Source organism: Dipodomys merriami, unplaced genomic scaffold (assembly GCF_024711535.1).
Source record: "Dipodomys merriami isolate MVZ:Mamm:240054 unplaced genomic scaffold, mDipMer1.0.p SCAF_125, whole genome shotgun sequence".
NCBI lineage: Eukaryota > Metazoa > Chordata > Mammalia > Rodentia > Heteromyidae > Dipodomys > Dipodomys merriami.
In genome coordinates, this window is record NW_027202549.1 from 1,078,467 (window position 1) to 1,100,423 (window position 21,957).

At 52.7% G+C, this 21,957-nt stretch overlaps 2 protein-coding genes across 4 annotated transcripts; one reads left to right on the forward strand and one right to left on the reverse strand.

The window, feature by feature from the left end:
- The first annotated feature begins 5 nt into the window (after positions 1–5).
- On the forward strand, positions 6–19,765 carry Als2cl (ALS2 C-terminal like). 3 transcript variants are annotated; one of them, XM_070017561.1, is made up of 26 exons: positions 7–523; positions 780–903; positions 1,498–1,693; positions 2,368–2,433; positions 2,730–2,898; positions 3,492–3,623; positions 4,329–4,448; positions 5,687–5,745; positions 5,847–5,913; positions 6,317–6,513; positions 6,990–7,055; positions 7,615–7,713; positions 7,814–7,975; positions 8,521–8,632; positions 9,520–9,597; positions 10,111–10,241; positions 11,469–11,642; positions 11,744–11,840; positions 12,305–12,462; positions 13,154–13,219; positions 14,202–14,375; positions 14,956–14,998; positions 15,681–15,742; positions 15,856–16,005; positions 16,158–16,254; positions 19,560–19,765. In XM_070017561.1, the coding sequence occupies exons 1-26, from the start codon at positions 518–520 to the stop codon at positions 19,560–19,562; spliced, it is 2,808 nt and encodes a 935-aa protein (XP_069873662.1). In that variant the 5' UTR covers positions 7–517; the 3' UTR covers positions 19,563–19,765. The 3 variants fall into 3 exon arrangements, with proteins under 3 accessions (XP_069873663.1, XP_069873662.1, XP_069873661.1); XM_070017560.1 differs by having other exon boundaries at positions 8–523; positions 16,539–19,669; XM_070017562.1 differs by lacking the exons at positions 16,158–16,254; positions 19,560–19,765 and having other exon boundaries at positions 6–523; positions 15,681–15,737; positions 15,856–15,999.
- On the reverse strand, positions 19,696–20,533 carry Fam240a (family with sequence similarity 240 member A). The gene is made up of 2 exons (XM_070017563.1): positions 20,391–20,533; positions 19,696–19,795 (listed from the first exon to the last, which is right to left on the reverse strand). The coding sequence occupies exons 1-2, from the start codon at positions 20,531–20,533 to the stop codon at positions 19,705–19,707; spliced, it is 234 nt and encodes a 77-aa protein (XP_069873664.1). The 3' UTR covers positions 19,696–19,704.
- Positions 20,534–21,957: the final 1,424 nt, after the last annotated feature.

Consider the following 21,957-nt stretch of genomic DNA (forward strand, 5'->3'; position numbering starts at 1 on the left):
ACCAGCACATTCTCAATTCCAAAGTCTCCTGAGCCCCTTGGGCAGAGGTAGCTAGTATCCAAAGAACCTGAAATGTAGGGCTGAATTTTTTGGAGGGGGAAGTCAGTTGTGGGGCTTGAACTCAGAGGGCTTGGGCACTGTCCCTGAACTCTTTTGCTCAAGGTTAGACCTCTAACACTGTGAGCCACAGCACCACTTCCAGTTTTCTGGTGGTTCATTGAAGATAAGAGTCTCACAGACTTTCCTGCCCGGGCTGGCTTTGAACCGCGATCCTCAGATCTCAGTTTCCTTCGTAGCAAAACAAGATGTGAGCTACCCGGGTCCAGCTACTGTGGCTGATGTTCGAACAAGAGAATGGCCAGGCCAAAATTGAACTTGAAGACTGAGTACCGGTGGCTCACCCCTGTCATCTTCGCCACTTAGGAGGCTGAGATCTGAGGATTGAGATTTGAAGCCACTACGGGCCTGGTAATTCTGTGAGACTCTTTAGCTCCAACGAACCACCGAAAAGCCACAAATGGAGGTATGGTTCAAGTGGTAGAGTGCCAACCTTGGATGGAAAGATCTAAGGAAACAGCACCTGGGCCCTGAGTTCAAAGCCCACCCCTACACACACACACACACACACACACACACACAAAGTTGAACTTGTCCAACATGTTCCATTGTGTGCAGTTATGGGCTCTGGGGCAGGGGTGGGGGGAGAGGGAGGTGCTGATGGGCAGAATGCTCCTGTGTCTCGTTCAGTTGCTGGCTAACCTGCTCTGTGCTCTTTGCAGGAGAAGCGGAAGCCTGGGACCATGGGTATCTCTGAGGAGACTGCCCTGCTTCAGCTGGAGGAATTGTTTTCAGCCACTTTGGCCCGAATCGACAGCCTCATCCTCCAGCCTCTTCTCTCTGCCGGTGAGTCTGAGTATCTACAGGGCAGGGCAGGGGACACAGGAATAACCCCCAAGGGACCAAAGTCCTACTACACAGTTTACTCAGCCGCAAGAGGGATTAGGCATCATTGTATTGCTGCCTTTTTTTTTTTTTTTTGTCAGTTGTGGGACTTGAACTCAGGGCCTGAGCGTTGTCCCTCAGCTCTTCAGCTCAAGGCTAGTGCTCTACCACTAGAGCCACAGTGGCACTTCCAGTGGTTCGTTGGAGATCAGAGTCTCACAGACATTCCTACCCGGGCTGGCTTTGAACCATGATCCTCAGATCGCAGCCTCCTGAGTAGTTAGGATGAACAAGCGTGCGTCCCTGTAGATTCTGAGTTGAGAAGGCCAGAGACACACACAAGGCGGGGGTGGGGGAGGATGACCTTTGCTTGGTGAAGAACATACACACACACACACACACACACACACACACACACACACACACACGCCCCTGACTTCCATAAGATGCTTCCCCAGTTCCATTCCTGCCTTTCCCCTGATGAGCTCTAGAGGGCGCTAGTGCCCCTCTCCCAAGCTGGACGGTGGTTCCATTGTGTGCCTTTGGTCCTGGTAGAACCAGAGCATTTGGAGCCTCGAGGTGGAGAATGCTTGCAGCTCCTGCAGCGGCTGCACCAGTGCACCCAGCGCCTGTGGGAGGTGACAGACCAGAGCCTTCGTTCACTGAGACACAGGCTGCAGCATCCATCCTGCAGCCTGGAGACCTTGCTGTTGCTGAGCGAGGCTGATCGAGTCCTGGAAGTCCACGTGGAGTAAGATGGGCCCATCAAGGCAGGCTGGTACTGGGGGGGGGAGTGGTGGGGGTTGAGGGGACACATCTCTTAGCTGTTGAGTTACCATGGTTTGCCTGGAGTTCGAACTCGAAAGCCGGGTGCTGGTGGGCTCATGTTCTTTATCCCTGACATGATCTGAGGATCGTGGTTCAAAGCCAGCCTGGGCAGGAAAGTCAGTGGGACTCTTTTTTTTTGGTCAGTCTTGGGGCTTGAACTCTAGGCGTGGGCGCTGTCCCTGAGCTCTTCAGCTCAAGGCGAGTGCTCTACCACTTGAGCCACAGCGCCACTTCTGGTTTTCTGGTGGTTCATTGGAGGTGAGAGTCTCATGGCCAATTCCTGCCCTGGCGGGCTTTGAACTGGGATCCTCAGATCTCAGCTTCCTGAGTAGCTAGGATGAGAGGCGTGAGCCCCCATGCCCATTGGAGACTCTTATCTCCCACAAACCACCCAGACCCCAGAATCGGAGCTGTGACTCAATGTGGTAGAATGTTAGTCTAACCCCCCCCAAATCGACACACACAAGAAAAAGATGGAATCTGGAGACCTTCCCCTCACCCCTGGTCCCCAGAGGCTCGAGCTAGAGTGGACGGGGAGGGGAAGGTTTGGGGGGGTGTTGGTCAGGTCTGGCAGGATGTCTCTTTTGTCACCTGAAGGTACATCGAGTCCTATACGAACTGCATTGTCGCCACAGCCTTCCAGAGTGTGATAAAGAGGAAGAGGTGAAGCTGGGACCAGGGAGACCCCAAATTATTATTTGGATTTGGGGGGAGGGGAGGTGCATGTGGTCCTTCCCCCTTTTTTGTTTTTACCAGTCCTGGGGATTGAACTCGGGTCCTGGGCGCTGTCCCTGAGCTTCTTTTGCTCAAGGATGGCGCTCTACCACTTGAGCCACAGCGCCACTGCCAGCTTTTTCTGTGGATGGGGTACCGAGGAATCGAACCCAGGGCTACATGCATGCTAGGCAAGCACTCTACCACTGAGCCACCTTCCCAGCCGGGTCCTTCCTGTTCTACAGCAAGTATTGGCAAGGCCAGAGGAAGGCCTTGGGGCAGATCCTGACCGGCGGGCTGAGCTCTAAGGACTCACTGGGAGCCATGTTGGCTCAGGCCCTCCACCAGCCCCTCACCCAGCACGTGCAACAGTACGTGATTCTTCTCTTGCGCATGAAGGACAGCCTGGAGGAGGTAAGCCAGGCCTGGGGGTGGGGGTGGGGGCAGACAGTGGAGGGGAGAACTTGTGGAAAACCAGGGAAGGGCTTAGGGGACCCCAGCCTATACTCAGGAGGGACCCTGCCACACTGGATCCTAATACTCTCCTGGGGTTCTGGGGGAGGGAGAAATATAACTATGCCCTGAAAAAGGAGATCTGAGGATGGGCACTGTCCAGACAGATGGTCCTGATCACTTCTGGAAACTTCCCCCCTTCCCCATCCCAACAGAAGCAGAGCTGGCTGGCATCCTCGCTAAGTCAGGGAGGCTGAGATCGGAGGATCAAGGCTCAAAGTCAGACTCTTACCTCCAATGAAAGCCGGGAGCGGGAGGTGTGGTTCAAGTGGTAGAGCGCCAGCTTTGGGGAGGAAAAAAAAAAGCTAAGGAACAGTCACCCAGGCCCTGAGTTCAAGTCTCAGGACTTTGAACACACACACACACACACACATACACATCCTAAGTTCAGGCCTGCTGACCAGCTGGGGGTCAGCACAGACATCTCAGAAGTGGGGAGAAAGCTCCAGGAAGACCCCTCAAAACCCTCACCAGCTGCTCATCCGCCATTAAAGGGGCACCCCTCCCAGAAAACAGTGATGAGAGCCATCAGTCTCTTCGGGGACCTGCAGTCATTCATGAGACAGGCATTACTCCAGGCGGAGGTCACGCAAAGTCTCTGGTACAACCTGAGCAGCCATCTCAGGGTGAGTTGGGAATCAGAGGGGTAGTTCGGGGAATGCTGAGGCCAGAGCTGCTGGTTGTCCTGTCCCTGACTCAGTTTCCCTACATGTGTACGTAGGGGAGAGGCAGGGATTAACCAGGCTTTGAACTCAGGATCCCGGTGCTGTGCCTTAGCTTTTTCATTCCGCAAACTGGTGCTTCTCCACTTGAACCACAGCTCCACTTCCTGCTTTTGGGCAGCTTCGAAGAGTCTCACAGGCTTTTCTGCTCAGCCTAGCCTCGCATTGGGATCCTCAGATCTCAGCCTCCCGAGTCGCTGGGATGACAGGCGTGAGCCACCGTTTCCTGGCTATGACATGCCTACCATGTCACCGTGAGACTCTGATCTCCATCGAACCACTAGGAATCTAGAAGTGGTGCCGTGGTTCAAGTGGTAGAGCGCCAAGCCTTGAGCTGAAGAGCTGAGGGACAGCGCCCGGGCCCTGAGTTCAAGTACCACCACCGACAAAAATTGCTGTGGGATCCTGAGGAAGGGGTGGCAGGAGGCCTGTGGATTGGGGTACACAGAGGACCCCGGAGAGGGAAGGTCCTCTTGCTAGGAGGACGAGGCTGGAAATGACCTCAATCTTGGACAAGTCAGCAGCTGTCACCCTCCTGGAGCTCCCCAGAGGGTTCGCCCAGCATGGCTGAGTCCAGTGCCTCTCCCTCCTTCTGCACCCCCACCCCAGGATGTGCTGTGCACCCCAACTCGCCGTCTCCTGCTGGACAGCCAGGATGTCCCCGTGGCGGTCACTCCACTCCGCGCCGAACGTGTGTTGCTTTTTGATGACGCCCTGGTGCTGTTTCAGGTTGGGGAATGATACTGGCTTGGACATGGGGGGGCCCAGGGGGGGTCCTGATGGTCAGGTGGGAAAGGACCAAGGGAACCAAGCACCCCGGGGCTCACGCCTGGCATCCTGGCTACTTAGGAGGCTGAGATCGGAGGATTGTGGTTTGAAGCCAGCCTGGATAGAAGAGTCCAGGAGGCTGTTCTTATCTCTAATGAGTCACCAAAAAAGCTGGAAGTGGCGCTGTGGCTCAAGTGGTAGAGTGCTAGCCTTGAGCTGAAGAGCTGAGGGACAGTGCCCAGGCCCAGAGTTCAAGCCCTAGGACCAGCAAGAGAAAAAGAAAGGAAGAAGGAAAGGAAGGAAGGAAGAAAGGAAGGAAGGAAGGAAGGAAGGGAAGGAAGGAAAGAAAAAGAAAGAAAGAAAGAAGGAAAGAAAGAACGAAAGAAAGAAGGAAAGAAAGAAAGGAAAGAAAAAGAAAGAAAGAAGGAAGGAAAGAAGGAAAGAAAGAAAGGAAAGAAAGAGAAAGAAAGAAGGAAGGAGAGAAGGAAAGAAAGAGAAAGAAAGAAAGAAGGAAAGAAAGAGAAAGAAGGAAAGAAAGAAGGAAAGAAAGGAAGGAAGGAAGGAAGGAAGGAAAGAAAGAAAGAAAGGAAGGAAGGAAGGAAAGAGAAAGAAAGAAAGAAAGAAGGAAGGAAAGAAGGAAAGAAAGAAAGGAAAGAAAGAGAAAGAAAGAAAGAAGGAAAGAAAGAGAAAGAAAGAAAGGAAGAAGGAAGGAAAGAAGGAAAGAAAGAAATGAAAGAAAGAGAAAGAAAAAGAAAGAAGGAAGGAAAGAAGGAAAGACAGGAAAGAAAGAGAAAGAAAGGAAGAAGGAAGGAAAGGAAGGAAGGAAGGAAGGAAGGAAGGAAGGAAGGAAGGAAGGAAGGAAACCAAAGAAACTTGGCACCCATGGCTCACACCTGCAATCCTAGCTCCACAGAAGGCAAATTGAGGCTTGGAATTAGGTACACATGAACATGGTCTGTAGAGGGACTTACACGGAAGGCTTAACAGTCGTTCTAAAGCAGGAGGAGCCTGAGAGAAGCTTCCAGAAGTTTCTAGAACATTCTACCAGCCCCCTGAGGGTGTGGGAGGTGGGGATTGGACGGACCCGTCCTGAGATGCGGTCAGGGTTGTAGACAGGGTTGAGGGGTAACCTTTTCAGAGAGCCGGTGAGGGGCGGCAGGATCTGGGGTGCCACTGGTTGGTCTGTTTCTTGTTCCCAGGGACACAGAATCCACACTTTTGATCTGAAGCTGGTGTGGGTTGACTCGGGGCAGGATGAGTGAGTGGTACCACCCCCTCCCCTAACCCCCTCCCCACACCCCTCCACCTGGATGGGGGGGGTGGTGAGGGGCCTAGTTATCATCTCCGTCTGCCGTCTAGGTGTGAATGTCTCATCGCCACCCCCGAAGATGAATTCTCCTTGTGTGCCAGGGACCCCCAGGACCAGGTGGGTGGAGACACGAATCAGGGCCTCGAGCCGGGCGCCGACGGCTCACGCCTGTGTCATCCTAGCTACTCAGGAGGCTGAGATCTGAGGATGGGGGTTCGAGGCCAGCCCCGGGGGCGGGAAAGCCCGTGAGACTCTGATCTCCCATGAACCACCAGAAAACCAGAAGTGGCGCCGTGGCTCAAGTGGTAGAGCGCCAGCCTTGAGCAAAAAGAAGCTCAGGGACAGCGCCCAGGCCCTGAGATCAAGTCCCCCAAAATCAGTGTCTTGAGCTGTCCCACTGGGTTAGCAAGAACCAGGTGACAAAGCTCTCAGACCTGTGTATTGGCAGTGTGCTTGGTGTGAGCCAAGTATTCCTGAAGACCTCTTCCAAGTCTGGCCTTCTTCATCCATCCGCCATCAGGTGATCTGGAGGTGGAAGATGTTCCTGGCTGTGGGTCAGGCCCTGCAGGGAAAGAAAGACTTTCCAGGGCTGGGGTCAGACTTGGAGTCGGCAGTGCCTCCTGCCCACCGCCGCGCGGCCTACACCTTCCGCCAGGAGGGCCGGCTGTGCGGGGCGAGCTATGACGGTGAATGGCACAGGGGCAGGCCACAAGGCAAGTGAGTGACCTCTGACTGGTGGAGGGGGAAGAAAGGGGGGGAGGCTCGGCATTGTTATTGTCTCAGGGGAATTTAGACCCGATTAAGCCCGTGGATGGATCAGCAGTTGAGCTGCTGGGGTTTGAACTCTTGAGCTTCCTGTCGGCCAAGAGAAAAAGGGAACACAGATGTGTGTGTGTGTGTGTGTGTGTGTGTGTGTGTTGGGGAGGGGGTTCAGTCTTGTCTTTGGAGTGCAGTGAAAACCCCTCAAGGGACAACCATGCCAGCGAAGGGGGGGGTGTCCAGGGAATTTGGGGACCGGGAGGGGGGAAGGGGAAGGGGTTAAAGCCAGGTCCAGTTGGAGAGAGATTGGGGTGGTGGTGGGGCGGAGGGAAGGGAGTGAGGGAGGAGGGCTCTGAGGACATCTGCCACCAGCTGAGACCGAGGTTTTCATGGTCCAATTGTCCCCCCCTCCCCATCCACTCCCCCCATTCTAGGGGGACCCTGAAATGGCCGGATGGGCAGAATCACGTGGGACACTTCCACCATGGCCTGGAACATGGGTGAGTCTGTGTGCATGTGTGTGCACATGCATGTACATGTGTGTACATGTGTGCACAAATGCATGTGTGTGCATACATGCATGTGTGCGTGCATGTGTGTATGTGTGTGCGTGCATATGTGTATATCCATGTGTTGTGTGCATGCATGTGTCCGTGCATGCATGTGTGCATGTGTGCATTCGTGTATGTGCATGCACGAGTGTGTGCATGCATGCGTGTAAGCATGTGTGTGCGTGCATGCATGTGCATGTGTGTGCATGCACGTGTACACACACGTGTGTCCATGTGTTGTGTGTGCATGTGTGTGCATGCATGTGTGCAAGCATGTGTGTGCGTGCATGTGTGTGCGTGCATGTGCACTGTGTGCAAGCATGTGTGTGCATGCACAAGTGTGTGCATGCATGTGTGCATGCATGCGTGTGTGCGTGCATGTGTGTGTGCGTGCATGTGTGTGTGCGTGCATGTATGTGTGTGAGGGGTCCCCCCTTCCTTTGGGAGGCCCCCTCCCCAAGTGGCTGGAACAGTTCAACTTCATCCCATCGTCCCTTGCGGTGGCTAGCTTCGGCATCCTCCTGCTACCGGGAGCTGCAGAGGACAAATTTGACTGCTACAAATGCCACTGGAGGGAAGGCCGCAAGCACGGCTATGGCATGTGCGAGTGAGTGGACCCGGATGGATGGGGTGGGGCTAGGGAAGGGGCGTGTCCCCCTTGGACCAATGAGCAGCCAGCCAGCTCAAGGACACTCGTTCCCTCCCAGGTACAGCACTGGTGAAACCTATAAGGGCTACTTCCAGGATGACCTGAGGCACGGATTTGGGGTCCTGGAAAGGGCACCTCCTGCCCCCCAAGCTTTCAGGTACACGGGCCATTGGGAGAGAGGCCAGAGGAACGGCTTCGGCGTCCAGGATGACATCGACGGGTGAGTCATTGATCCAATGAGCAGCACCGTGCTCTAGGTCCTCAGAGGTTGGTTTTGCTTTTATTTGTGGCGCCAGCCCCAGGATTTGAACTCAGGGCCTGGCAGTTACCTCTGAGCTTTGTTGGATTTTTGTTGTTGTTGTTGTTGTCAGTTCTAGGGCTTTGAACTCAGGGCCTGGGTGCTACCCTGAGCTCTTTCGTTCAAGGCGAGCGCTCTACCACTTGAGCCACAGCGCCACTTCCAGTTTTCTGAGTGGTTCATTGGATATAAAAGTCTCACGGACTTTCCTGCCCAGGCTGGCTTTGAACCGCGATCCTCAGATCTCAGCCTCCTGAGTAGCTGCCAGTGCCCGGCCCCTCAACTTTCTAAACGACTCATTGTCCCTTCAAATCTCTCAAGTATCGCCCCCTCCTCCCCCAGCATGTTTCCCTTCTCCTCCTTCACCCCAAGTTCTCATCTGCCCCAAGTCTGAGCTGAGTGGATTCAGACATTGTACCCCCAGACTGAGGTTCTGGGGGGAAAAGCCTGATTCACCTCTTCGCCAGGGGTGAGCGATACATTGGCTGGTGGCAGACCGACCAGCACCACGGCCCTGGGATTTTGGTCACCCAGGCCGGGATCTGCTACCAGGGAACCTTCCAGATGGACAAGATGGCGGTATGTGGTGAGCCCTTTCCCTGTGGGGTGGACAGGGAGGGTCGCTGGGTTTCCATACCACACCTGCTGGCCGCCAGATAGTCGGCGCTTCCCAGCCTCAGTTTCCCCAGCGACACCCCCAATCAGTCAGTGGCTCTTACGCAAGCGGTGGGGCTGAGATCCAGAGGATCGTAGTTCAAAGCCAACCTGTAGGGAGGAAAATCTGTGAGCCTCTTTATCTTCAATGAACTGGCACAAAGCCAGCCAGCCATGTGGAGCTGTGGCTCCAGTAGTAGAAGCTTCCAGTAGCTTCCTGAAAAGACTGGAAGGTGCAGGGTGGAGTTGGAGGGGGGGAGTTGAAGGAACCAAGGTCAAGAGCCAGTGAGAAACCCCCACTCCCCAATGAGAAACATGGGGTACGGTTCTAACAGGCCAAGGGAAGAATCTCACTTTGTTTTTGTGCTAGTCCTGAGGTTTGAACTCAGGGCCTGGTCGCTATCCTTGAGCTTTTTATTTTTGCACAAGCCTGGCACCAGAGCCACACAGCTCCATTTCTGACTCTGTGTGCGTGCGTGTGTGTGCGTGTGTGTGTGTGTGTGTGTGTGTGTAAGTGTGTGTGGTTCATTGGCGATCAAGAGTCTCACAGACTTTCCTGCCCGGGGCTGGCTTTGAACTGCGATCCTCCAGATCTCAACCTTCTGAGTAGCTAGAATGACAGGCGTGAGCCACGGTGCCCAGCTGAGGCCCCCACTTTGGCACAGTCCTGGGGGAGGAGGGTATGTGTGTGTGTGGCAGAGCTCAGGGCCCCTGTTCCCACGGTCAGGGCCCACCTCCTCTCCCCACCCCATTTCCCAGCCCTCCCCACCCCAAGTCCCACTCTTGTACTCTTTCCCTGGCTTCCTCCCAAGGGCCCAGGTGTCCTGCTGTTCGAAGATGACTCCTTGCATGAAGGCACCTTCACGAGGGACCTGATGCTCAGGGGGAAGGTGAGGGCCACGGAGACGGAGGCCACGGAGGCTGAGGCCACGGAGGCCAAGGCCACAGAGACCCAGACTTCCACTCTGTCCCGGAAGCTCCTTCTCCATCTCTGTCGGTCCTTTGCCACCCTACAGCAGAGGGGTGAAGGCGTCGGTGGATGGGCCTTCCTGGGCCATTCCAAATTGGGGGACACTTTGACATGGATCCTGGGATGTTTTTTTTTTTTTTGGTCAGTCGTGGGGCTTGAACTCTGAGCCTAGATGCTATCCCTGAGCTCTTTTGGTTAAGGCTAATGCTCAACCACCTGAGCCATAGCACCACTTCTGGTTTTCTGGTGGTTCATTGGTGAGAGAAGAGTCTTCTGGACTTTCCTGTCCCAGGCTGGCCTTGAACTACCATTCTCTAGATCTCAGCCTCCTGAGGAGCTAGGATGACAAATCAATTCTTAAACCCCCCATGGTCTGGTCTAGGCCTGGTTACAGACATGTGGATGGACAGATCTCTCTTTTCTCTCCTCTCAGGGTAAGGTCACCTTGCCGGATGGCTTCGTGCTGGAGGGTTGGTTTGCACGAGGGACTGGAAAAGGATTATATACACAAGGGGTACTGGACACCAGTGCCTTCTCCCCAGATCCAAGCAGCACCTCGAAGAGGTGAGAGCCGGCCTGGGCGCTGTCCTTGAGCCTTTGATTTGTTCCCTTTTTTCTTTTAACTCAAGGCTGGTGCTCTACACTTGAGCCACAGCTCCACGTCTGGCTTTTGGGTGGTTCGTTGCAGATACGAGTCTCATGGACTTTGCCCTGCTGTGGGGCTGGTTTCGAACCACCGTCCTGCAGATCTCAGCCTCCCTGAGTAGCCAGGATGACAGGCGTGGGCCACAGGCGCCTGGGCCCTGGCCGCTGGGTCTCTCTTGGTCCAACTTGACCTTCGGCTTCTCCAGCTCCACCGTCTCCTCTTCTCCATCCCACCCAAGATGTTTCTGGGGCCTGTCTCTTCTTCATGGCGGAATATGTCTCCTCCCTCCTTCTTCCTCCTCCTCCCCTTCCTCCTCCTCCTCCCTTCTTCTTCCTCCTGCTTTTCCTCCTCCTCCTCTTCCTCCTCCTCCTCTTTCTCCTCCTTCCTTCTTCTTCCTCCTCTTTTTCCTCCTCCTCCTCTTCTTCCTTCTCCTTCTCTTCCTCCTCCTCCTCCTCTTCCCCTTCTTCTCCTTCTCCTCCTCTTCCTCCTCCTTTTCCTCCTCCTCCTCTTCCTCCTCCTCCTCCCCTTCCTCCTCCTTCCTTCTTCTTCCTCCTCCTTTTCCTCCTCCTCCTCTTCTTCCTTCTCTTCCTCCTCCTCTTCCCCTTCTTCTCCTCCTCCTCCCCTTCCTCTTCTTCCTCTTTCTCCTCCCCTTCCTCCTCCTTCCTTCTTCTTCCTCCTCCTTTTCCTCCTCCTCCTCTTCTTCCTTCTCCTTCTCTTCCTCCTCCTCCTCCTCTTCCCCTTCTTCTCCTCCTCCTCCCCTTCCTCTTCTTCCTCTTCCTCCTCCTCTTCCTCCTCCTCCCTCCTCCCTCCTCCTCCTTTTCTTCTTCCTCTTCCTCTTCTTCCTCTTCCTCTTCCTCCTGCTCCTCCTCTTCCTTCTCCTCCTCCCCCTTTCATCTTCCTCCTCCTTTTCTTCCCCCTCTTCCTCCTCCTCTTCCTCCTCCCCCCCTCCTCCTCTTCTCTGCTTCTCTTTCACCTCCAGGAGTCTTGGAGGTCGGCCCCGTGCTTTGTGCCCCACATGTTCCTTATCCCCCTGCCCCCCCCACCTACCCCCTACCATTTCTGGGGAACCAAGCTGGTTCCCTGGCTCCAAATCCTGCCCACCCCCACCTCCATCTCTTCCCTTTCACGCCTCTCCCCACTTCTAGGCAGTTGGGGGTGGGCGCCGTGCCCGCCAATGGCCACTGGCAGGGGGTCTTTGACCCCTTCTGGGCCTTCGTGCGTGAGGGCTGCCCCGAGGACCTGCAGGAGGCTTTTCTGGGGTTCCACATCCAGAGAGCCAAGGAGCTGCAAAGTTCCCAGGACAATCTGTGCTGTCAGAGGTAAGCCGGGGGCTGGGGGGGGAATCCCACTTTGTGCGGGCCCCACGGGGGCGGTGGGGGGGGTGGAAGGGGTAAGGAAAGGCTCTCATGGATGTCCCCAGAAGCCACCCAGAGGACAGTCGAGGCGCGATGAGAGACATCTTGGAAGATGTGCTGCGACACCGAGAGCCTGAGGCCTTGCAACCCTTCCTCAGGAAGGTGAAGAAGCCCCCAGAGCAGGTCCCCTCCATGGCTGCCCTCAGCTCCAAGAGGAAGAAGGGCTAAGTGGGAAGGAAGCTGCTAGGTTGGGATTGTGGACGGCCTTGGCATTCCCATCTGGGAAATGGGAGCAAATTGGGGGCTCGCCCCAAAACCTGAGTGGTTTTTTTTTAGGTTTGGGGGTTTACTTGGTCTGTTGTAGGACTTGAACTCAGGGCCTAGGCGCTATCCCTCAGCTCTTCAACTCAAGGCTAAGTGCTCTATCCCTTGAGCCCACAGTGCCACTTCTGGTTTTCTGGTGGTTCCTTGGAGAGAAGAGTCTCTCAGCCTTTTCCTGCCCGGGCTGGCTTTGAACTGCGATCTTCCAGATCTCAGCCTCCTGAGGAGCTAGGATGACAGGCGCGGGAGCCACCACCAGGGCCCGGCCTGAGTGTTTTTCCATTTGGTCTCTCCCATTGGCTCAGGCTCTGTGCAACTCCCAGCATCCTTTGGGAAAGCTGCTCTCAAAGCTCATGCTGACTTTCCAGGCAACGTACACAGGCGTGGGGGCCAATAAGCACCTGCAGGACCTGGCCCAGGACCAGGTGAAGCAACATGCCCGGGGCCTCTGGGCAGCCTACAGGTAAGGCCTGTGCCGGTGAGGCCAGCCTCGAACCCATAGCAATGCGGAGGCTAAACCCAGGTGGAGCTGAGCTCAGGGAGCCCGTGCGTAGCTGGCTCCTGAAATCCCAGCCCTGACCCATAATGCTCCCCCAGCTGGCCTGGCCTGGCCTCGGTGGCTCCTGCCTGTCATCCTAGCTACTCAAGAGGCTGAGATCTGGAGGATCGAGGTTCAAAGCCAGCCCGGGCAGGGAAAGGCCGTGAGAGACTCTTCTCTCCAAGGAACCATCAGGAAACCAAAAGTAGTGCTGTGGCTCAAGTGGTTGGGCTCTAGCCTTGAGCTGAAGAGCTCAGGGACAGCGCCCAGGCCCTGAGTTCAAGCTCCAGGACCAGCACACACACACACACACACACACACACACACACACACACACACACACACACACCTACTACTACTACTACTAATCCAAAATAAAACCCCTCTCACTCTGAAGAACCACAATCCTTCAAGCCCTCCTCTCTTATCCCAGGCTGAGCCATGAGCCCATGGAACATTCTAGATAGTTTCTTCTGCTGTCAAGAGGGCCAGTGGAACCCTTCTCCCTGGGCCCTGGGTCAGCTCTGGAAGTTAGAGCCACCCACTCTGGTGTTTTGGTGCTAGAAAAGATGGCGGCCTTGGTTCTGTGTCAGCGTGACCTCTGGTTGGCTTGCAGGGGTCTGCTACAGGTGGCGTTGGAGAGCAAGGGTCAGACCCTGGAAGAGGAAGATGAAAAGACCAGGTGACTGACCTATGGGACTCAGGGTGTGTGTGTGTGTGTGTGTGTGTGTGTGTGTGTGTGTGTGTGTGTGTGTGTGTGTGTGTGTGTGTGTGTGTGTGTGTGTGCACTTCTTTGGGAGGTTTGGGGGTCACACAGAAGATTCTAATGAAGCTGTATCTGTCTAGGCCTCAAGCCTATTTTCCATTTCATCATTAGGTCGTTCCTGCTTAGGGAATGCTGGGAGGATTAAGAATTTTGTTTGTCTTTTGGGTCGGTCGTGGGGCTTGAACTCAGGGCCTGGATGCTGTCACCAAAGCTCTTCCGTTCAAGGCAAGCGCTCTACCACTTGAGCCATAGCGCCACTTCCCGTTTTCTGGTGGTTCATTGGAGATCCGAGTCTCACAGACTTTCCTGCCCGGGCTGGTTTTGAACTGTGATCCTCAGCTCTCAGCCTCCTGAGAAGCTAGGCGGACTGGCGCCCTGCAGGATTACTTGGGGAAGAAAAAAAAAATCCATGAGACTCTACCATTAACCAGCTAAAAGCCTGAAGGGGCAGTGTGGCTCAAGTGGTAGAGGGCCAGCATTGTGTGGAACAAGAACAACAAAAAATGCAAAATGTGAGGTCCTGAGTTTAAATCCTATTTATAAGCATACAAGACAGGGGAGAGAGGGAGAGAGAGAGAGAGAGAGAGAGAGAGAGAGAGAGAGAGAGAGAGAGAGAGAGAGAGAGAGAGAGAGAGAGAGAGAGAGACTCTTAGGCACAGATGCTGACAGAGAAGCATTAGGGATTTTTCTTTTTTAATGTGTGTGCCAGTCCTGGGGCTTGAACTCAAGAACTTAAGCTTTTTTTACTCAAGGCTAGCGCTCTACCGTTTGAGCCATAGAGCCACTTCCTGCTTTTGGATGCTTCCTTGGAGATAAGTCTCATGAACGTTCCTGCTTGGGCTGGCCTTCCTAGCACAATCCTCAGCTCTCATCTTCCTCCCAACTTCCGGCTTCTCAGAAACCTGCAGGTGTACGGCCTGATACTACCCCTCCTGCTGCCCAGCTTCTACGGGGAACTCTTTACTCTCTACCTGCTTCTCCACAAGAAAGAAGACACCTGTTACAGCCAGAGGCTCACCAAACTGGGCCTGCTTTCTGACACCAAGCTGCTGGAATTCCTGGATGTACAGAAGTAAGCCTCTTGGGCAAGCGCTCTCTTGGAGCAGACGAAGCCCATTTTCAACACAAAAGCGGGTGTGTGTGTGTGTGGGGGGTATTGATCATTGATCACCTCCTGCTAGGGCTAGGACTTCAGGTACGGCTGGATCCAGGGGTCCCAGCCATTCAAGGCTTATACTGTTTGAACTCAGACCCTGGCATCTCCTTCCCCCATAGTTCCAGGAAAAGACGTCTCTTAGGTTTGGTGTCTGGAGCCTATCCTAAATGCTAAGCACCATGGATCAAACTCAACCCACTCCTGAGGCTGAGACCTAGGACTGTGAGTGCAGAAGAGAAAATGGAAGGTTCTAGGTGCAGGTCAGGCAAGAGCCAACTGGGGTTTCCATCTCTAAAACAACCTTGCTCCCTAGTGATTGTGTGTGTGTGTGTGCGCATGCGCCAGTCCTGGGGCTTGAACTCAGAGCCCGAGTGCTGTCCCTGAGCTTTTGTGCTTCAGGCTGGCGCTCTACCACTTGAACCACAGCTCTGAACTCAAGTCCCTGCCCAATCAGATGGGCGATGCCTCCCATTCTCTCTTTCTTTTACAATTTCAGGTATCTTTGGCCCCTCAGTGACATCAAATTGACGAGCAATGAGGTGAGTGGGCAACCCCTGAGGGCCCCCCTGACCCCCAAACAGGGAGGCTGAACCCCTCGTTTGCCCTGAGCTTCTTTTGCTCAACTTCCGGTTTTCTGGTGGTTCATGGGAGAGAAGAGTCTCATGGATGTTCCTGCCTGGGCTGGCTTTGAACTGCGATCCTCTAGATCTCAGCCTCCTGAGTAGCTAGGATGACGGGTGGAAGCCAGCGGTGCCTGGCTAGGATCTCAGTTTCTGAGATCAATTTTGCTGGGCAAAAGCTAGCACACACCACAATCTGAAAAAATAAATAAACTAAAAGCGAAAGAAATGGAGGTGTTGGCCAGACTTTGTTGATTCATCCTAGCTACTCAGGAGGCTAAGATCTGATGATCACACGGTTCAAAGCCAGCCTGGGCAGAAAAAAAAAAATCCATGAGACTCTAATCTCTAATTTAACCACCCCCCCCCACAAAAAAAGCTGGAAGTGGAGCTGTGGTTCAAGTGATAGAGCACTGGTCTTGAACACAAAAGCTCAGGGAACAGCACCCAGGTCCTGAGTTCAAGTCCCAGTACTGACTGACACAGACATCAATCTATCAGTCAATCAAGCAAGCCACAGGAGATAGGGGGTGTGCTTTAGATCACTGGGGTATCTGGGCAGAGCTCAAGTGGCCCCCCGGCCCCCCCATTTCTCCCACAGAGATATTCCTTTGTCAGAGAGAAATGTTTCCTGTCAGCCACGGAGCTCCTACAGAAGGTCCTGTGAGTTTCTGTCCTTGGGGGTTGGGTGGGCATTTGCCAAAGCCCAGGGTCTTGGCCTGAACCCCATTACTGTCCTTCCCTCCCCTCCCCCCCCCAAAAAAAACCAACTACAGCACCACCGTAGATCCCTGGGAAAAGCTGCAGGTGTTGGAGAAGACTTATAGGGAAATCGAGGCCACCGTGATGAGGGTCATGGGTCAAGAACACAGGTTGACCATGGATGAGCTTCTGCCTCTTCTTATCTACGTGCTGGTGCGGGCCCGGTGAGTTCATTTGGAGAAGAAGAGTCTCATGGACTTTTCCTGCCTGGGCTGGCCTCAAATGGCGATCCTCCAGGTCTCAGCCTCCCTCCTTCTGCAGCTGTACGGTGCCTGTTCACCATGGTACCATCCTCCTTTCCCCTCCGTCTGTCCAGGATCCTGAATCTGGGAGCTGAGCTCCACCTCATCCGGGACATGATGGATCCTAGCCACCTGGGCGGCCTCTACGATTTCCTCCTCACGACTCTGGAGGTGAGGCGTGGAGGCCGGGGCCTCTGGAACTGATCCTCCCTACTCCAGACTCCACTGGGGAGGAGGAATGTACTCACTTTTGCGTGAGGTCCTAGGAGGGGCCTCCCCCCCCCCCGCCCCACCTCAGAGACCCCCCCCAGATTGCATCAGGAAGCATCATGAAAAACAGCAGGCTATTTTCCTGGCAGGATTTGGGGGTCACATAGTGGGGAGCAGGCAGGCCAGCAGGCCTCAGCAGGCCAGCAGATCTCAGCTCTTAACACCCCTGTACCTTTCTCTCCCAGTCTTGCTACAGACAAATCTAGAAGGAAGACATCAAATTGCACCGCCCGCCTGTGATTACTGGGATTCGGGGAAGCTCCGGCATCCCGGTCACATTCCTATATAAATAAAATAAAATACATAAGAGCCGAGCCGGGTGCTAACGGCTCACGCCTGTCATCCTCAGGAGGCTGCGATCTGAGGATCACAGTTTGAGGCCAGCTTAGGCAGGAACGTCTGTGAGACTCTCATCTCCAATGAATCACCAGAAAACTGGAAGTGGCGCTGTGGCTCAGTGTGGTAGAATGGTGGTCTTGGGGAGGGGGGGGAAGCTCAGGGACCTTTACTTCTTTCTAGAAGGACGTGGTGGCGTCTTTGACTCTGGGGGGTGAGGAGAGAGGTAGCAGCTGTGGCTTTTGGAGCTGGTAATTTGCCATCAGCTACTGATCCACGCCCTGATCTTTTTTTTTTTTTAAGTTTTACAAAAGGCAACTTTATTCAAACCAATCCTTCTCCTCGTGGCTACTGATTTCACACAGGAAATGTAGGAGGTGACACTATCAAGCTAGAAATATTGACAGACCACCCCCGAAGTGTTCCAGCCCTGGTTCCAACATCTCAACTCACCTAGGTCTTAGGAAACTGGAAGAGAAAGCAAGCCAGGCAATGGGTGGTGTGCCCCCTTCATCCGGGCTACTCAGGAGGCTGAGATCTGAGGATCGTGGTTCAAAGCCAGCCTGGGTGCGAAATGCCCATGAGACTCTGATCTCCAATGAACCACTCAGGAAAGCTGGAATGGAGTTGTGGCTCAAGTGGTAGAGCACCACTAGTCCTGAAGATCAGGGACCGTGCCCAGTTCTTGAGTTTAACACCGAGATCAACATACACACACACACACACACACCCCAAAAGAGGTTCACTTCTGTGGGGCACCTTTTGCCACACTAAACAGAAGGTCTAAAGTCTTAGAACCAGGCAAATAACCAGCCCTGTACCCCTTGACTTGCTGGCTTCTCTGGGCTGTGTGTGGTCTCCAGCAGGCCTACCCATGGGGAGTGATAGGAGTCATAAACTTCAAAGGCTTCTTAAATTTTAGATCATCATCATCATCATCATCATCATGTGCTGGTTCTGGTGTTTGAACTCAGGGCCTGGGCACTGTCCCTGAGCTTTGTGCTCAAGGCTAGTGCTCTACCACTTTGAGCCACAGCTCCACGGTCCAGTGGTTCACTGGAGATAAAAGTCTCACGGACTTTGCTGCCCAGGCTGGCTTTGAACTGTGATCCTCAGATCTCAGCCTCCTGAGTAGCTAGGATGACAGGTCTGAGCCACCCACTGATGCCTGGCTTATCTTATTTGTATATGACCTTATTTTTATTGAGCAGCTAATCTTTGGTTGTATTTTATTGTTTGTATATGTGCCCGTCCTGGGGCTTGAACTCAGGGCCTTGAGCTCCTACTTGGATATTTTTTTCACTCAAGGTTTGAGCTAACTCCTTCACTTCTGGAATTTTCACTTCTGGTTCCTTGGAGATAAGAGTCTCACAGACTTTCCCCACCCAGGGCTGGCTTTGAACCACCATCTCTGGATCTTAGCCTCCTGAGCAGCTAGGATGACAGGGGTGTGTAGTTCCTGGCTGGTGGAACTGAGTTCTTCCACTGGTCACTCACCTGCTGTTTTCAGATCCAGCCCGGACCTCTTTTTGGGGTCTGTTCAAGCACACAATCACTAGGGTAACTGATGTGTGCAAAGAAATCGGCCTCCCGCATCCACTTCCAGCCAGTAGGGGGTGCTAGAGGGACAAGCCAGGACACAGCATCTTTCCTGAGTTCAAAGATCACCCCCTACCCCTCCACCCCAGCATAACTAGAGTTTGGTGGCTCACGCCGCTCAGGAGGAGGCCGAGATCTAGAGGATCAAAGCTCAAAGCCAGCCCGGACAGGAAGGGAAAAAAAAAACAAAAACTATGAGATTCTCTTATCTCCCAATTAACTGGCAAAAAGCAAAACAAAGAAAGGCAGGCTGGGCACTGGTGGCTCATGCCTACAATCCTAGCTACTGAGGAGGCTGAGATCTGAGGATCGCGGTTGGAAGCCATTGGGGGCAGGAAACGCCAGGAGATTCCAACTGACTACTAAAAAAGCCAGAAGTGGTGGGCTGGGAAGGTGGCTCAGTGGTAGAGTGCTTGCCTAGCATGCATGAAGCCCTGGGTTCGAGTCCTCAGAACCACATCCCTAAAAGTGGCACTGTGGCTCAAGTGGTAGAGCAGAAGGAAGTTCAGGGACCATGTCCAGGTCCTGAGTTCAAGCCCCAGGCCTGGCAAAAAAGAAAGAGCAAGCTTCCTGCTTAGGAAGTATTCAGTTTAGCCACTGACACTGGTCTGTTTCATGCTGAATAACTCATGAAGCTAAGCTAGCTCTTGACTAGGAATTCAAAATCATTCATGCCCCAGTCCCCCAGCCGTCAGTGTGAATAGAGTTATTCTATTGAGAATTTCTCAGCAGACTCCCCCTGGTCCTGTGTTCAAACCCTTCATTCATCCCGCCAACAGATCGCCTCTGTGTCTTGGAACAAGAATGCTATTCTAGAAGCCGAGACAATCCATGATTTCCCACCTAACCACGTAGCCAGAACCTTCTTCCTTCCACCACCCTTGCACAAATTATTCTGGTACCCAGGGTAAAACATAAACCAAAGCGAAAAGGAATGCTCACGCCGTTCATCTCAGCCAATCAGGAGGCTTGAGGATCTGAGGATAGAGGTTCAAAGCCAGCCCAGGGGAAGAAAAGTCTGTGAGACTTCTCTCAATGAACCACCAGAAAACCGCAAGTGGAGCTGTGTGGTTCAAGTGGTAGAGCGGCCGCTTTGAGCCAAAGAGCTCAGGGACAGCGCCCCCCAGGATAGGCCCCCAAAACAAAACACCAAAAATAAGAAAAGCCCAACAAGGTGGATTTCACAATTAGACTGTAATTGTTTGAACACAAGCCAGGCTGCCGGGAGTTTTGATATTAAATAATAAATGTCTCTTTGGGACACTTTGCAGTAATAAATGGCATACTACTTGACAAAGAAATATGGTATGGGAAGATGGGCAGAAGACCGATAAGGAGGCTTCCTTTGCCAGGGACCCATCTGCAGTGCGACCAAACCACTGTGTGCCCGCCCGTAGTCAAGGTAGCAGGATGCTCTCAGCCAACATTTGCTCGATTTTCAGTCTCTTCTGGATGGTTCCCCAGTCTCAGCTTCGTTTCCAGCCTCTGTTTCCATTCTTCTCTTAGCCTTTAAAATTAAATTAACAAACAAAACAACACAATCATGGTGCATGCATTCATTTCCAGGGCTGTTGGTTTCCTGCTAGAGACTGCGAGGTATGTCTACGTTTTAAATACATCAAAGGCTTTATGATAGATGTAAAAGTATGCTTATATGTAGGTATTCATTTATGCAGATGTTTGTGGGTGCATAGTCATTATGCAGACAAGAGTGAGCAGATTCATTGCAGAGAATTTGAATCCAGATCCTTGGAACTTTTTTTTCTTTTTGTCGGTCATGGGGTTTGAACTCTGGGCCTGGGCGCTGTCCCTCAGCTCTTCAGCTCAAGGAGAGCGCTCTACCGCTTGAGCCACAGCACCACTTCTAATTTTCTGAGTGGTTTATTGGAGACAAGAGTCTTATGGAGTTTCCTGCCCAGGCTGGCTTTGAACCTCGATCCTCAGATCGCAACCTTATGAACCACCAGAAAACCAGAAGTGGAGCTGTGACTCAAAGTGGTAAAGCTCTAGCTTTACAAAAGTACAGGGACAGTGCCCAGGCCCTGAGTTCAAGCCTCAGGAGGGGCACAAAAAGAAAAGAAAGAGACAGAGGGGCGATGTACTTTCTCAGGGCGCTTTTCCCCAGACGGTTCTCTTCAGATTCCCGGTAGCATGTCTGCTTGCCGATCTCTCTTTCCCAGAAGCGTTTGAGCTCGTGACAGGTATTTTGGCAGAATATCTCACGACGGGTGTATTGACTGTTCATCCCCTAGAAATAGAAGAACAGCTGAATGCAGACAAGAAAGTTTCTTTTTTTTATTGTTTGTCATGGGGCTTGAACTCTGGGCCTGGGCGCTGTCACTGAGCTTCTTTTGCTCAAGGCAAGCGCTCTACCACTTTGAGCCACAGTGCCACTTCTGGTTTTCTGGTGGTTCATTGGAGGTAAGATCTCACTGGGACTTTTCTTAGTGGGCTGGCTTTGAACTACGATCCTCCAGACCTCGGCCTCCTGAGTAGCTAGGTGTGAATGAATCATCAGCACCTGGCCTGTAAGAATCTAATCTCCAATTACTACCAATAAAAGTAGTAGCCGGGTACCAGTGGCTCACGCCTGTCATCCTAGCTACCCAGGAGGCTGAGATCTGAGGATCACAGTTCAAAGCCAGCCTGGGCAGGAAAGTCCATGAGACTCTTCTCTCCAAGAAACCACCAGAAAACTGGAAGTGGTGCTGTGGCTCAAGTGGTAGAGCACTGGTCTTGAGCTGAAGAGCTGAGGGACAGCGCCCAGGCCCGGAGTTCAAGCCCCACAACCGACAAAAAACAAAAGTATAAGTGGTTTAAGTGATAACTTACCAGTCTTCAGTGAAGAAGCCAAGCAAGAGTATAAATCCCTGAGCTCAAGCCCCAGTGCTATACAAAACCAAAACCAAAAAAAAAAGAGGTCATAGGCAGCATAATACTACTTAGCAGTAAAACATGATTGAAGGGTTGGGGGGTGTATTTCGAAATGATCTTCCGTACCATCAAAAAGAAAGAAAGAAAAAAATTAACTCTCTTTTAGAAAAAGTTGAATACTTAATAGAATAATAATATAACTGCCAGGCATGAATGGCTCACACCTGTAACCCTGGCTACTCGGGAAGCTGAGATCTGAGGTTTGAGGCTTAAAGCCAGCCTTGGCAGACAAATCTGAGAGACTCCAGTTAGCCATCAAAAAGCTAGAAGTGGAGGTGTTTTTCAGTAGTAGAGCACCAGCCTTGAGAAGAAAAAGCTAAGTGAGGGTACAGGCCCTGGGTTGTACCAGCACAATAAAATAGTAACTAATGGAACTGACTCTTTGTTTTGCTTAAATGTAAAAACACAAAAACAATTATATCATTATGTAAAGTCAGTTTTGTGAAGTATGTTTAATTGGTTATATATAAATTTTCTTAGCATTGCTGTTTTCATATTGTTGTTCTTATATCCTGTCATTTGGTCCACATAATTAGAAACAATCTCAACTATAATGACCATGGGAAACCATGAGAAATTCTTAAGGTTCTGATAGATCCTGGTTTTTATTATTGATTATATTGAATAAAAGACCTTAGGTTTTAGCCCAAGAAAAAAAAAAAAAAGAGGTCATACCACAGAACTGAAGCATGAGGCACAGACAAGCAATCAGCACCCCTCCATACCTCCCCAACC